The sequence below is a fragment of the Mustela putorius genome, unplaced genomic scaffold (genome assembly GCF_011764305.1).
Source record: "Mustela putorius furo isolate JIRA1106 unplaced genomic scaffold, ASM1176430v1.1 tig00003853_pilon_pilon_pilon, whole genome shotgun sequence".
Classification (NCBI taxonomy): domain Eukaryota; kingdom Metazoa; phylum Chordata; class Mammalia; order Carnivora; family Mustelidae; genus Mustela; species Mustela putorius.
The window spans coordinates 19,023,748-19,040,284 of record NW_025422005.1 but is presented as its reverse complement, the minus strand read 5'-3'; the positions used below and the strand labels follow the sequence as shown (position 1 = coordinate 19,040,284).

Sequence of the window (16,537 nt, the reverse complement as noted above, 5' to 3'; positions counted from 1 at the left end):
CTTTTTTTTTTTTTTTAAAGATTTTATTTATATATTTGACAGAGAGAGAGAGATCACAAGCAGGCAGAGAGGCAGGCAGAGAGAGGAAGGGAAGCAGGCTCCCCGCCAAGCAGAGAGCCCGAGGTGGGGCTCGATCCTAGGACCCTGGGATCATGACATGAGCCGAAGGCAGAGGCTTAACCCACTGAGCCACCCAGGCAGCCCAGTGGTGCAAATTTCTTGAAAGGCAATTTTTCAATTGCCATTTGAAGAGGGCAATAGTGCTTTCTATGCTGGAGGCTTAGGGCTTCACTTGTCCCAATGGAGAGAAAAGTACTTTGCTTTTAAAGTCTCAAGGGCAATGAAATGGACAGGAGGACCAGCAACCCGACCCACCTCGGCAAAGGTGGGGTCTCCCGAGACTGAAGGGATGGACGGTGTATTGCTGATTTCTGTAAGAATTGAGCTCCAATAGTGACCCATGGCAGAGAGATTTCTGACGGGAAGGAATAGGCCTAAGGCCTCGGTGTTTGCGTAGGGCTGGCCTAGGGATTTAGTCAGTAAGCGTCTCAGTGGACAGAGTTAAGACCAGAGGACTTTCTCCAGGTCTGGTGGATGATTCTAGAGAAGTTCTCTCTAATCATGGTTGTTCAAGAAGGATGAAGGAATGTGGTGGTTCTTATGTCTTGGTGTCTTTGAGGAAATTTATAGTGACACATTGTGTGTTTTGTTTTCTCAACCAAGGGCCAGGGATGTGTGACCCTTCCTTTGTAAGTCTCATAATCCTTTCCATTAGTAATTTTCCATGTCGAATTGACTCATTGCATCTTAGAACTGGAAGGGCTCTTAACTAGCTAGTGCTGGTGGTAATTAATTACCACCCCATTGGACTCTTTTGGTCCTATGTCCCTAAAAGAAATCCTAAAGTCACGAAGTTTCTTTTCTAAGGACGGGAGTCGGCCTAAAGTGAACCCAGATAATCATGTAATTTATCCTCAAAGAACATTTTCTTCTCCGCAGCCCACTGTAGGCCACAGGCACTGACATTCCTTTGAAATACTAGAAGACCCACTGTATTGATATGATTAGAGCAGAAGGGTTGAGGTCATATTCATATAAAATTTTACTTATAATTCTAGTGGGTCCACTGACAAGGCTGGATTCCCTTGTTAGATTCCTGCTTAAGAAGCCCAGTCCTACAATAACATACCTGATAATGATTTAATGCATTATGTCTTCTGTTTCTCAGAAACAGTCTGAAAAATGAAGATAGGGACTTGAGTTTGGGGTGGGGTGCTGAAACGGGTCTGTGCTATTGGTTGTTAGAAGGTAAGCAAATCTAAAAAATACTACTACACTATGACTTTTTGCCTATCCTACAGTCTGACCTGTACTGTTTCAATTGTAATATTTTACCATTTTCACATTAGAATCGCCAATACTTAAAAAATACTAATGTGAGTACCCTTCCTACTGAAACTCTCATTTTATTAATATGAGATGGATCCTAAGGATCAGTTTTTAAAAAATTTAAATGACTTTACTGAAGTATAACTGATGTAAAATAAAGTACCTAAATTTAAGTACTGTGGTGAATTCTTATATATGTATGAAACCTATGAATATACCCATCATCCCGTTTCCCCTGAAATCACAGGCAGACATTTTCCTGAGGGAGAGGATGTTAATGTCTTCATCAGATTCTCCCAAAGGGGAGAAAAATGAAAGCTACTAAGCCTGGCTCATTGAGAGACCATTCATTCATTCAACATATTATCAATATCAGAACACAATTAACAACAATGGCTACCATTTGAGAACTGAATGTGCCAGGTATTATGCCAGGCACTTTACCTACATTATCTCTGACCCTGAGAAAAATTCTGAAAAGTACATATCATCATCCAATGTATCATCTCCATTTTACAGATACGAAAACTAAGGCTCAGAATGAAGGGACTTGCCCAATGCCACATATTAATTAGGCAGGTATTTGCAAAAGCTAGCGTTTAATAGATCTACTATAGCAAACCTATCCTTTAGCTGCTAGGCCATGATGCCTTCAGTAATACCAAGTTGCCTAACTTCTGTTCAGAACAAGCTAAGCTTGAAATACCAGGAATGAAGGAATGAGCAGGAAGTGAAAGAGCGAAGTCAAAGACATCTTTTTTTTTTTTTTTTTCAAACAATTCCCTTCTAACCAATGAGAAATCATTGCAAAAGAGAAAGTACTGCCTTTAAGAGACGCAGGACAGCCCTGAGCCCTCAAGAGGTGTGGCGGGAAGGTTTTCTCAAGTAGGAGTTATTATCTAACCACAAACCAACTGTCTGTCATTACACTGCATTTCACAGGACGTCTATGATTGGTTGACTAGGAGAGCAACGTTTGAATTTAAAGAAAAGACCAAAACAACCAGAGGTCAGTCCTTCAGTGAGGAAGATAAAGCTTTGTTGTTAGAGGAAACTCCAACTGGAGTCTGAGATTAGGTTCTAAAACCCTTACACCATTACCACCCTAACTGGTGTATTACTATTCATTTCATCAAGAAACCAGTCCTTGTTTTAAGTAAAACCCATTAAGAAGACACATAAAAACCAGTGAATGTTCTTTGTAAACTGCCAAGGATTACAAAAAAGCTAGTAAATGCAAATATTTATAGTTTAAGATGCAATGAAAAAAAATTAATCACTAAATAGAAAGCCAGATTTGCCTGTCTACAAAGGCTATGCCAGGACAAGGTGCCAGTCAGAAGCAGCCACAATTCCTGATGCCTGCTTTCCTATTTGTCACTAGATCACATGTAGCATTAATGTTTTCTGTCTCCCATCTTTCCCTCTGCTGCTCCTTTGGACCAGTAAGTGCACTGTGTCTTCAGTACTTTGTTTATTCTGAAGAAGGCATCTATAATAAAAGCTATAAAAGAAAAAAGTAGGCCAGCTGACTTTATAGAAAGGAAACCATGCTTTCAAGTTATAGCTTGAAATAATACCTCTTCCTGGCACATTTACCATATTTCATTCTGAGTCTGGGATAAATCTTCATCTTAATGATATAGAAGGGTTAATGAAAAAAATCATTTATTTTAGGCAATACAAGTTCTTCTGACAAAAACAGAAAGAAAGCATTAAAACTGGAGAACTTGAGAGACGCCTGGGTGGCTCAGTCAGTGAAGCATCTGCCTTCAGCTCAGGTCATGATCCCAGAGTCCTAGGACTTAGTTTGGCATCAGGCTCCTGGCTCAGCAGGGAGCTTCTCCCTCTGACTGCTGCTCTCCCCCTGCCTGTGTGTTCTCTCTCTGACATAAATAAATTCTTAAAATAAAATTGGAGAACTTGAAATGCTGAAAGAAATTCCTAAATTTCAATAATCTTTTCCTCAGCAATAGCTTCTATTACAGAAAGTTTCACTTAATAAGGCTGAATGAAAATGATATTGTTTCAAATTTTATACCCTCTATATATTATGTTCCGGAAGCAAAACAGTACAGAACTAGACAGAGCCACCAAATCAACAATATAATATTTTCAGGGTAGGGTTTTTTTTGTTGAAACTCACTTTATTTAAAAAAAAAAAAACAGTCATGAACAATAAATTACAATCATTTCCCCTTTTTATAAATTCTTCATAAAATATATTTGACAATTTTAAAAGAAAATCTCAAAAGTTGCTTTCATTTTTGAAGTGCTGATGACTTATTTTTTGACCATTTTGTCATGCTGGTGAATTATTTTGTAGCTGCTACAATAGTTTGATTGATAAACATTTTACAATTAAAAACAACAACAACAACAACAACAAAGAGGAAAAACAGACCAGCAGAAAGAACTATTCAGTGTGCTATTTATCTGACACTTAACACTTACTTCATCATAATGACAAAGTATCCCTTAGCACCAAAAATCTACAGGAACCCCGTCTTTCTAAGTGACAACTAGTGCAAAATAACATTCTAGGAACTAACTGTACAACCCCATATTTTAACTGGCCACAGCTGCCTATAAGCTTATTTGAAATATTTGGTCTTTTCTTCAATTAAGACAAATTTCATAAAACACTATAAACCATGGCAAGAGACTCTGAGGAATAATTGTTTATTGAGTACCTATTATGGGCAAGGCACTGTGCACAAATTTTTGCTTTCATTTTTCCTCTAGCAAATAAATATCTAGGAATTTCCAAGTATCATCAACCTTCTTTTATTTCTTACTCCTGGCTGGAAAAGGCCTGTGGCTGTAGGCCATTTTTTTAAACTGTCATTTTACCACCGGACCTTTAGTGCTGAGCTCACAGTAGGTACTGAATAAATACCTCCTGATTGAAAAAAAAAAACAAAGACAAAGAATTTACTATCCTTTTGCTTGGTATCATAGACTATTTTAGAATTTAAGGACTTGAGAAAATTCCAAGAGAAACTTCCTGATCCCCTCATACCTTTGCTGCCAATGAAAGAAAGAAATCACTTCACAGGTGAAATCTTTCAAAATAAATGATAATCGTTAGCTATTTTAAATGAGGCAAGACCAAAAACTATGTACTTAGGAAACGGGGGCTCCAAGCACATAGATATTTGAAGAGCAAACGAAGCACTGGCCCACTACCACCGAATCACCATGAATCTCTGCTGAAATGCCATTTACTGATGCAACATGATGATTCTTCCCACTTCCAGTAACTCAATCTCCTTGGCCAGATCTGTGTTACAGTAATTTGGAGATCCACAGGGTCAATTATCATGAGGTTCCAGTGTATTTCCACCTCTCATTTCCAACAAAATCTTGTATTTATTAGCTTGAAAGTGATGTTCAAAGTATACGATTTTTTTAATTTTAAAAGGTTTTATTTAAGAAGAAAATAGAAGGTTTTATCTCAGTAAAACCTTTCATTCCAAATTTTAAACTTCCAGGCCAATGAATGCAGAATTCAGAAATTTTACATACTCTAATTCTTTGTGCTTTTTCACCTTCTCAAGTTCTCAAATATATTTTAAGTAAGGAAAATATGATAGCAAAATTCCAAAAGTTATGGAAGTTCGAAAAAGCTGAGGAGGAGACACACTGGGTGTCAACTATGCTTTAATTAAAAAAACAAACAAACAAACAAAAAAACTCAGAAAAAAAAGCTGAGGAGACTATGCAACTATTAATAATTTTGGTATTCTTATATATATATATATTTTTTTTACTTTGACCAAAGATTCTAGTGCTTTATAAAGACTAACCTAGATACAATGGCCTTAAAGTCTATCTAACCTTAAAGGCTAATATTCTGTTTTAGCAAAACTTTCTTAGATTTTAATTATCTGCATTTATAGGAAAACAAATTGGAGACAACCATCTAGGGTTAAAAATCAAACTAACTTCAATTAGAGTAACAGTCTATTGGTTTTTGACATAGACCATACCAAATGATTGTATAAAATCGGTAACTTGCAAGTTTCTACTTGAAAGATATAGTGGATGCCACAATATTTCATCCATTTACCACGCTGTATAGGTATCATCTCCCACTTCAGAAAAAGGTGATCAACATTTAACACAACCATATCACTATCATTACTGTGTTAAATTAGGCAAGAGAAAACAGCATTAGTGCCAAAATGAAAGGAATTCCAGTGATTAAACAAGAGACCGTATCAGGACAGGCAATGTGAGGGTAGAGCTCATTTGATTTCTTCAACTTTATGCTGAGGCTTAGACAGTCTTGAAATCAAAACTTACTATATCAAGTAGTAGAGTTCATATATTGCAAAGTTTTCAGAAACAGAGGAATCCTGTGTTCAGATCTGTATCAGATTGCAGATGCTCAAGTGCAGACATGTTCCAGTGCAATGGTTTAATTGGTTAATTGAATGCTTGGTTACCTAAAGAAGGTACGACTGAATCATCAAGGTCCTTGCCAACCTGTTACCACATGATTGCATGGCTACTTCGACTCCTGCAGCTATAGGGCACTGGAGAGCTCAAACATACTTCAGCAGCTTTGGATCACTTAATTTTATGCTTAATTGGATAACTTTAGACCCTCCAAAATGATGCCTTAAAAAAAGCCATATAATATTACAAAAATAAAAAGTGTAGTATGATTTCATTAGAGGGAGGGGCAGGGTAGGAAGATGAGGGAAGGTTCTTTTATTTTTCATCACTGATTTCACCAGCAAATCTCAAAAACCCAAACCTACATCAAATAATTTAAACAGAAGTGGCATTTTCTTCATATGGAATGCAAAATGCACACATTCACATACTTACATATACATAAATATATACATATATGTTTCCTTTACAAAGCTTCAAAGGTTGCATTGCCAGCATGCAAACCTCTTCTTCCATGGAAATTCCTAATACTGACAAGGAATGTCTAAAATACTTGAGACTTATTTCCAGAGAACTGGACTTTCTTCTCTTCTTGGCTCTTAGAGAATTTTCCTGCCAAACTTCTACCAATGATCATTTTTAAAAATGTACACCCACATTGGTAATACACATTTAAAACATACTAACAAAATGGCCAGCTTGGACTTAACAAAAATGAGGAAAAAAAACACCCCACAATAAAATCTAAACCCTTAAAAGGTGGAGTTTAGCTTTTTATATTCTTTTCAGCCACATTATGTTGTTGCATCACTGTTAAAACATAAGCAGCATATCATCCAAGATATTTGCAAACAATGTATGTGTCACGTTTCCCAGCTGCTATCTTTAAATGCAATTTGTACTAATCTGAGTTCTAGTTCAAAAGCATCTGGACGATCCTGAGGGTTTGCAGCCAGCATTTCTTTAATCAGTTGTTTCATCCGCCCATTCATAGATTTTTTCTTCACAGGAATGAGAAGTTCCATTTTGGGATTTTCCAGAAGCGCCTCTCCAACAGGCACAATCTCAGTTCCTTGTTTTACATAACTCCCCAAGAGTTCCTTCTTTGTCTCTGTGTCGATGAACGTGATCCTTTCCAGCATTGCCCAGATGATAATCCCCAGAGCGAAGATGTCCGCTTTTGCTGTGTAATGTCCCTCCCACACTTCAGGAGCCATGTAGAAATCTGTTCCACAGGCTGTGGAAAGGAAACACTTGTTTACACTGACAGGTTCTTCTGGATTCTGCCCAGAGGCTGAACAAACTTTACTGAGACCAAAATCAGCCACTTTCAGTGTGGGTTCCAAGTCACTGGTATCCAACCTACTTTGTGAAATCAGGATATTATCAGGCTTAAGATCTCGGTGAATGATCTGGTTTTTATGCAAGAAAGCCAGAGCACTGCTCAGCTGAAGCATAAAGCTGGTGTTAGTTTTACGATTGGGTTTCCTGGACAATAGATATTCATTCATATCTCCGCCGTCACAAAAATCCATCACAAACCACAAGTAATAGGCGCTTCTGGGATCAAAGGCAATTTCTCCTTTTAATGAAGTCTCTACAAGCTACAAGAGGGGGAAAAAACAGATTACAGTCATCTGCACAGTTTATACAATTCAGCTACAGAAAAAGAATAAGTAACTGATTAATAAGTTGGACTCCCAATTTTAAGTGGAAATTTCATGAATGTTTTATTTGGTCAATGCTCTCATATGTGCATTTTATTTTAAATTTCAGTACTTCAAACTGCTCCTAATGAATGCATACCAAATCTCTAAGTCAGGAGGTAAAAAGTTATTTTAAAATAGCTTTAGGGGGCACCTGGGTGGCTCAGTAGGTTAAAGTCTCTGCCTTCGGCTCAGGTCATGATCCCGGGGTCCTGGGATTGAGCCCTGCATTGGGCTCTCTGCTCAGCGGGGAGCCTGCTTTCCCTGCCTCTTTCCCTGCCACTCTGCCTATTTGTAATCTCTCTGTCGAATAAATAAATAAAATCTTTTAAAAATAAATAAATAAATAAAAATAAAAATAAAAAGCTTTAGGGGCACCTAGCTGGCTCAGCTGGTAGAGCATGGGATTCCTGATCTCAGAGTCATGAGTTTAAGTCCCTACACTGGGCATAAAGCTTACTAAGTCATAAACAAACAAACATTTTATTTTTAAAAGTATCCAACTGGCTATACATTTTCTGCATGAGTTAATGGAGCTGAACTTTATCTACCTACACAATAGCTTCGTAAAAAAATTGACTTTTCAGCAGCTAGTAGACCTGGGAGATTGCCAGCTGAGGTATAAACATCAATTAGGAAGCTCTATTCAATTAAACTGCCTGAAATATATTTCTTGTTCATTGGACATACACTATTAACATTATGCAATCTGTAAAATTAGAAGAGAAATGATCAGGAACACTAGTTGTTAGGGAAATAAAAGCCTTGCAGCGCCTGAGTGGCTCAGTCGTTAAGCATCCACCTTTGGCTCTGGTCATGATCCCAGGGTCCTGGGATCGAGCCCTGCTTTGGGCTCTCTGAAAAGCCTGCTTTTCCCTCTCTCACTCCCCCTGCTTGTGTTGTGTTCCCTCTGTTGCTGTCTCTCCCTCTGTCAAATAAATAAAATCTTTAAAAGGAAAAAAAAAAAAAAAAGGAGGGACACCTGGGTGGCTCAGTTGGTTAAGCAGCTGCCTTTGGTTCAGGTCATGATCCCAGTGTCTTGGGATCAAGTCCCATATCAGGCTCCTTGCTGCCACTCTGCCTGCCTGTCCTCTCTCTCTCTCTCTCTCTGACAAATAAATAAATAAAATCTTAAAAAAAAAAAAGGAAATCAAACCTTCCTGTAGTCACTGATAAAGACTGCCATTATTACTTCATAAACTTCTACAGGCAGATTGCAAATATACTGTCTATCTCTATCACTATATGGCTTCTAAAAACCAATTTATAAAAAAAACATATTTACGTTTTGATATAAAAATTCAAATATGAGTTTGTATATTTCTTTTTTTTTTTTTAAGATTTTTTTTATTCATTTGAGAGACAGTGAGAGAGAGAGAGAATGGCTGAGGGAGAGGGAGAAGCAGACTACCCGCTGAGCAGGGAACCCCATGTGGGGCTTGGTCCCAGTACTCCAGAATCTGAGTCAAAGGCAGATGCTTAACCAAATGAACCACCCAGGCACCTCAGAGTTTGTATATTTCTTTGCCTCAAGCTGAAAACCTAGAATAGTTGCTATTTTATTTGTTATCATTATCAAATTATAATTCTATAACCTGAAATTCAAGAATATTGATTACTTCACCGAATATGAACTACCATTGTAAAATATAACATACAATAGTTTGAAAGCATTTGTCCCATGGTGCCTTTTCAGACCCACTGAATAGAAACTCAGTAGGGAAGCTGAAGAGTTGTTGAAGAATGAACTGCAAGTTTACATTTAAGTGTACTAGTACTTCCTCTTGTCATTTGGATGGCAGAAGCAAAAAACACCTTTCAAACCATCTCCCCCAATGGCAAACAGCTGTAATTGCAACCGTCTGCAGATGTCTTCTGCTCGCATTTTCTTTGTTGCGTGTTTGCCAGTGAGCCAGAAAATGAAAGACTAGAAAGGTACAGATCACACAATTATTTACCAGGTGCACTGTTACTAAATATGCTGAGATTAAAGATCAGTGCCATTACTCTTCCTTCATTTTCTCTCTTCTTCTGTCTTACTCTCAAAAGCAAATTTCTAAGTAACTTTGAGCAACACAAAGTCCCAGCATTCAAAGAATGGTTTAGAGTAAGGTGAGACAGTAAATATTTTAGGCTTGACAAGTCACATAAGGTTTCTGTTCCATATTCTTCTTTCTTTTCCTTAAACAACTCTTTAAAAATGTCAAAACTATTTTTAGCATCTGGGCCAAATAAAAAATTGCCTGAGGGCTATAGTTTGAGGGATGCTCGTTGAGAGAGCCCAATCCACTTATTTCCATGTGTAAAGGATGTAGAGTCATTGGTTCTCTTGCCTAAAGTCCTTCAACAGTTTCCCTGTTCTCTCAGGATACAGTCTAAGGTCTTGAACATGGGCTATGGGATCTTCTGACCCTGCTGACCTTTCTAGTTTCATGTAAAACAACTCTGCTGGCATGGTACAGTCTTACTATATTCTTTCAATTCTTAGAATGCTTTGTACTTTTTGCTTCAAAACATCTGTATGTACAGTTCTTTCTGGCTGGCAAGTTTTCTCACTCACATGGCTAACTCCTCTTTACCCTTTAATTTTCAGTTGAAACAACTCATAATTCCTGAACCCTAGGTTATGTCAGGTTCTCTCTCATATGCTCTTATATCATTCTGTATCTCTCATTCATGACACTGATTACAAGTCATACAGATTGACACCAAGTTCCTATGTTGAGAATGTATCCTCTGTTAGTTAATTTGCTTTACATTTTCTTCTAGCTAAGTTTTTTAGCTATTACGAACTGACTTAATCATCAGAACAAGGAAAATATCTAGAAGAACATGGAGAAAAACAAAAACTTGTGTAGAGAATGGAGAAAGCCATGCATAGGGACTCTGTGGTCATGCTACAGATTTAACTGTTTTTACCAGATGTAAATTTAGAGAAGGCACTTGCTAAGTGTGTTGATCAATGTCTTGTTAATAAATCCACAGAAAAGACAATTTTAATAGAGCTTTTAACAGAGTTACATATTACTGAGTACTTCCTATATGCCAAGTATTTTACTGTATCATTTCTAATTTTGACAACTTCCATGGAAGGTAAAATTATTATTACTGTTTTACATCTGAAGATATCGATGCTGGAAGAGATGAGTTATTTAGCCAAGATCATAGAGCTAGCAAAAGTGCTACAAGTTAAACACAGGCCTATCAGCCTTTATTTATTTTAAAATATTTTTATTTTTATTTTTGTGACAGACAGAGATCACAAGTAGGCAGAGAGGCAGGACAGGTGGGGTGGGGGAAGTTGGCTCCCTGCTGAGCAGACAGCCAGATGTGGGGCTTGATCCCAGGACACTGGGATCATGACTTGAGCCAAAGGCAGAGGCTTTAACCCACTGCACTACCCAGGCACCCCCCCATTAGCCTTTAAAAGATAAAAGGGAGTACTAAATAAAGAGGTGTTTTAGATTTTTAAAAAAAAATCATTGAGTCAAGGCTGGAAGTACTTTACATCTTATTATTTTTATTATTTTTTAAAGTAATCTCTACACCTAACATGGGGCTCAAACTTACAACCCCAAGATCAAGAGGCACATGCTCTACTGACTCAGCCAGCCGGGTGCCCCAATACTTTACCTCTTAAAGGCTTGAATGACCACCTAATACTATAAAGGTTGCTTGATCTGGACTCAAGGATACCATTAGCACTAAGTCATATATTTAAATGTCTTTGTATTTGTAGATCAGTTCAATGGCAAAGTTCATCAAAGTTCTATCCACTTTTTTTTTTTTTTTTAAGATTTTATTTATTTATTTGACAGAGAGAGATCACAAGTAGGCAGAGAGGCAGGCAGAGAGAGGAGGAAGCAGGCTCCCCGCTGAGCAGAGAGCCCGACGCGGGACTCGATCCCAGGACCCTGAGATCATGACCCGAGCCGAAGGCAGCGGCTCAACCCACTGAGCCACCCAGGCGCCCCAAAGTTCTATCCACTTTTAAGAGGGAGTGTGGTAAGAATGTTTCCAGTATTTTCTATCAGTGCAACTTACATACTAAGCACTTTTAGAAAAGTAAATAAATGGAATAGAGGCTAAATAGTTGTGCTTTACAATTACTGTCTTAAGAGGTAAAACTTCAGGATATAGCATGCTAAACTGCAATATGAATTAGATTCTCAATATGAATTAGGTTCTCAAGATTGATATTTGTTCACAATATAATGAAAGTTGCAAGCTTCTAATTAAACAGATCAATGTTTGTTTTCTTCCTTGTTCCTGGTCCAACAGTTTTTGTTGTTTTAAAATCATACTTCTGTACCCTGATGGTTAAAATTCTGAATTTAGACATACTCATGGGAAGTTCGTTTCCTTTTCCAAGAATGACTGGATTTAAATTTTTCTCTGGCCTTTAACTAGCTATGTCTTAAGTATCTTTTCTCTTTAGCAAATACAGGCCTACTAGAGATTTTGATCTATACTAGAAGCCAGCCAACCAACCAACCAACCAACCAAATAAACAAACAAATAAACATTTTCTGTTTTCCTATGTTAATGCTTTCCCCAGGTCTACAAAAAAAGTAATTTGAAGGCAAGAGTAATTTGGAAGTTAAAGGGACACAAGTTTTAGCAGTCAGATAGTCTCCTACATTCAGTTACCAATCCTGCCACTTGCTGGGTATGTGACTTGGATAAATTCATTATTTATTCTAAGCCTCAATTTCTTCATTTGTAATAATGATAACAGTACTACCCTCACAGGATTGTTCTGAGCAACTGCCTTTAAAACACTTTGAGCACATAGTGTGGAACTGAGTTGGAACCCCAATGTTAGCTATTAGCTCTATTAATAACATTCAAGGGCTATGCAACATACTTCATGAGAAATAACTAGAGTTGCATGGTTAAGAAACCACACAACCCTCTAAAACAGCAAAGGCTTATATTCAAATCAGTGATTTATAAAGAAATGCCCAATTACCTATATGGGTGCTGCTATTGATGATGGAGTTTTTCCTTTTCTTCTGGCTTTAGTTCCCCAAAACTTGATTTCAAATAAGTGAACTTATCAGACTCTAATCTTGATCACTTTTCTAGCTCCTATGTTGCCCCATTCCCATGCAGACTGGCAAGTACCATGGCATAACAGGTGGCTTATGTTATTTTTAGGTATTTGCATCACAGGTTTAAATAAAACCCTGTTTTAAAGCAAACATCTATTCAGTTCTTGGCAGACCCTTATCTACTCCTAACTATATAAACACCTGCATTTAAAAGTAGAAGTTCATCTGACTCATTTATTCCTCTTCTTGCTGACCAATACTAAGTTCAAGTTGTATCTATTCCTATTCAACCACACATACCTGTAAATAAAGGGAAGAGTTAGAGCCGTGGGACATTTTTTGCACCATCCCATCTTTTTGTAGGATGCATTCCTCCAAGTGAATCACATTTGGATGTTGGCTCTTGATACTGCTTAGTGCCCAGAACTCACGCAGGGCTAGTTCAACATTTTCAGGTGCATGGCATCGAATTTTCTTCACCGCCACCCGTGCAGAGGTCTTTCTGATGACTGCTTCATACACAACACCGTAACTGCCTCGGCCTACCTCCCGTATTAGATCGTACTTTGGCTGGCTACTCACCATCTTCAATGTCAAAGTTTCTGGAAAAATCAACAAAGTGCTCTGTTGAAATTAAGTATATTTACTGGCCTGTATAACTTTTTATGTATGATTTAATTATCTGTCTCACTGTTTGCAGTGCTTGAAAGATATTTGTTATAACTTGGGCAAATCTAAATATTTGAATAGTAATAATAAAGCAGCTAACCCTTTGGTAGTACTTACCATGTATCAGGATCTGTTCCAAGCACTTCATAATATTAAATTCATTTAATCCTCACAACAATATTATGAAATGGATACTATTATGGTCATTTTATAGATAAGAAAACTAAAGCACAGAGAGTTTAAGCAACATGCCTAAGGTAAAAGAGCTACTGGTGGACCTGGGTTTGAAACCAGGCCATCTGCCTCTGACATTCATAACCATAACTATTACACTACACTGCCGCCCATACAAACTGCTTCAAAATATTACTGTTAAAAATAAACCAGAAAATTCATCATTCTTATTTACTGGTCATGAAAAAAGAAACTCAAGCATCTCCTTAAAGCTGACATACACAAAGTTCATAAAAATGTCAAAACAAAAACAAAAAACACCTGGCTTGTGCTTAGGGACTAAAAGTAGACCAGATTACATATAGAATTCAAAATGTGGTTTTTTTTTTTTTTTAAAGTAAACAAACTGTGTATGTCCCTATTTTAATTTTGTTTATGTTATTTCCTCATTTCTTGCACAAAATAAATGAAAATAAACTCTGTGGAGAAAAATGGTCCTCTAAAAATAAAGCAAACTACTTAGAATATTGTTACCTTTCTGTTGTGAAATTTAAACAACACCTATTTAGATGTAGGCCATTTTTGCCACTAAAAACTGTCCTCTGACAGTGTTCTTTCAAATTCAAATTGATAAATGATTTAAAGGCAGAGGCCCTACACTGAGGATGCTCATGAGTTGAATCAAGAAAGTCTAAAGTGTGCCACCTCATTCTCCAAAGAATGTTAAGATTCTAATGAGCTTCAGGAACAAATTCTTATTTGTGGATTGCCACAATGGGCAAGAGATTGTGAAATCTTTCCAATGCACAGTTTAGGGGGAACAAGAGGCTACTGACTCTTGAGCCTGAAAAACTGGGTACAGCTACTTTAAGTCCATAGGACAGATTTAGTAAAGAAAATGAAAGCTTCTGAGATTACTTCTTAGTCCCACTTCCTCTACTGGAAGCCCCCTTCACATTCCTACTGTATTCCTAGTGTCTGACATCCTGCCACGGAATCCTGGCTCCAGGTCCACAGCAGACACTCTTCCCTGCTCTCCGTGGATCGCCAGTTACTATCTACCTCAAAGTGGCTCCTGTCTTGCAAGCTGTCCCATACCCGCACACGACAGAGCACCCGCGTCAGGCGGAGGGAGGGCGTTTATGAAATCTCTGGCTGCAAACCCAAGCGACCGGCCAGCACTTCCCGGGCCCTCGCGCGCGCCCCGCTGAGCCGGCGGCCGGCGACCGGCGGGCCAGGCCACACACCTGCCGGGCCGGGGAAGGGCCAGTCCTGGGCAGAGGTGTCGTCCGACGCGGCCGCTCAGCGCCCCGCTCATTGGCCGAGTATCAGGCCCACCTCCTCCCCCTCCCCGGAGGCGTCCAGACGAAACCCGGAGGGGATCCTCCCGAGGCCCTTCACCCCGAGGAGCCAGTCCTGCGGCTGTCCCAAATCCTCGGTGCTGGCGGATGAGGCCCAGGCCCTGGGGAGGAGACCAGGGACAGAAGAGGAGGCCGCAGCTGGGGCCGGTGGCCTGAGGGGTGCGGGCCGGAGGCCTGAGGAGCGCGGGGCCTTCCCTAGCATGACTCCGCTGACAGGTCTGTGACAGGCCTCCCGGGGAAGGAGGTGCATGCAAGGCCTTCGGCTCTGCAGCAGGGCCTCAGTGCCAGGTCTGAGGGCCATATTTACCTCAGGGTAGCCGCCGCCGCTTCTCCCTCTCACGGGCTCTGCAGGCCGCCATTATCGGGCAGCTCGCGCCTCAGCCTCCGCGGCCTCCAGTCAGAGACCGGCGCGCGCCCCCGTGGTGCGCGCGGACACACCCCCTTACGCCGCGCGGCCCCGCCCCCCTCCGGCTTTCCGTAGCGCGAGCCGGGACGCCGAGCGCCTCCTTATTGGGCGCGCGCCTCGCCCTCCGCTAGCCTCCTCCCTCTCCCGTGGCTCGCTGTAGCCGGGAGTCGCCGAAGGTGTGCGCGCTCTGGAGCGCACCACTAGTGCCCCTCCCCGCAGGGGTGGCCGGGCCCCGGAACGGGGAGGCCGCTGCCCGCCAGAGCTCGGTCACCGTCCAGCCGCAGCGGGCGCGCACGGCCCGCGGGCTCCAGGGACGGTCTGCGGCAGCAGGTCCGGGCCTGGGGGTGCACGCGCCCGGCGCGGCCTCCCCGTTCCCTCCCCGCCCCCCTTCCCACCTACCGAGCTGCAGGCAGGTGTGCGGGGGTCGCTGGGGCGGAACGCCTGGTGCATCTTCTTCGGATCGGGCTTGGGGTACCTGCAGGACGCGGAGCTTTTCGGCTAGTTCGCGGGGAGGCGCGGTCCGAGCTGGGGGGCCTGGCGTCCGCCCAGCCGGGTGGGAGGCTGCACCTTTTGTCAGAGTCACTGAGCCATGTTTGCGGACGGTGCAGTTGCCCAGGCGGCGGCGGCGCGGGACTGGGTGCGATCATCTGGGAGGACGCCGTCCCCTGCCCCGCTGGCGCGGTGGTATCTCCCTTAAAGAAGCCGGCACCTCATTGTTCCCGGGCCGCAGCGGCCGGGAGTCGGGGGCGCCCTGCCCGGCGCAGGGAGGAAGGCGCGGCGGCCCCCGCACCTGGCCGCTGCCGCCCGCCCAGGCCCTGCGGGGCCGTGGCCCCAGCGGGGAGTCGGGATCCAGCCCACGCGCGGTCCGAGGCGGCCAGGGCCGGGATGGACCGCGAAGGCAGCCGTTCTCTCGGAGCGAGACGGACAGCGGTGTGTCAGATCCCGGCATTCAGTCGCCTGACAGCCAGCCCGGGACTGTCAGTGACTCAGAGACTCGGACCAGCCCATTATTCAGTTAGTCGCACGGATCAGTAAGCATCCGCCAGAAACGTCCGTCCCTTCTTCACCAATTTATTCTGCAGTTACTATTTGTCAACAAAGCGGTTCCTGCTCCCAGTGCTGCAGTAAGCACGATGTGCAAAGAATCCCTGTTGGGGCTCTCGAGGATCAACCACTTACCCATTTTATTTGCTGTCCTCTATTTATGGACCTTCTCCTCAGAGTCTGAGCCTGGGTTGGGTGTTTAAATTAGCTTTTCTAATCCTGACCAAATCCCAAAGGGCAGGCTTTATTGCTAACCTTGTTTTTACAGGTGAGAAAACAGACCTCTGCCTTATTTGTGGAAAAGTTGTGTAGTTTGGGGTGTGTGTGTGT

The 16,537-nt window shown here is 41.3% G+C and overlaps 1 protein-coding gene across 3 annotated transcripts; it reads right to left on the bottom strand.

Annotated features, from left to right (window-relative positions):
• Positions 1–6,093: 6,093 nt before the first annotated feature.
• Positions 6,094–15,692, bottom strand: PDIK1L (PDLIM1 interacting kinase 1 like). 3 transcript variants are annotated; one of them, XM_004741117.3, is made up of 3 exons: positions 15,563–15,692; positions 12,854–13,155; positions 6,094–7,397 (listed from the first exon to the last, which is right to left on the bottom strand). In XM_004741117.3, exons 2-3 carry the CDS (start codon positions 13,136–13,138, stop codon positions 6,657–6,659), a joined length of 1,026 nt encoding a protein of 341 aa, XP_004741174.1. In that variant the 5' UTR covers positions 13,139–13,155; positions 15,563–15,692; the 3' UTR covers positions 6,094–6,656. The 3 variants fall into 3 exon arrangements, with proteins under 3 accessions (XP_004741174.1, XP_004741175.1, XP_004741176.1); XM_004741118.3 differs by lacking the exon at positions 15,563–15,692 and adding an exon at positions 15,065–15,257; XM_004741119.3 differs by lacking the exon at positions 15,563–15,692 and adding an exon at positions 14,644–15,043.
• Between the last annotated feature and the right edge of the window lie 845 nt (positions 15,693–16,537).

Excerpts from the sequence above, each read along its gene's own strand:
- PDIK1L (XM_004741117.3), bottom strand. The coding sequence starts at position 13,138 with ATGGTGAGTAGCCAGCCAAAGTACGATCTAATACGGGAGGTAGGCCGA. Across the intron at positions 7,398-12,853 it reads ACTCTTCCCTTTATTTACAG|CTTGTAGAGACTTCATTAAA; the intron begins GTATGTGTGGTT and ends CCCCTCTTGTAG.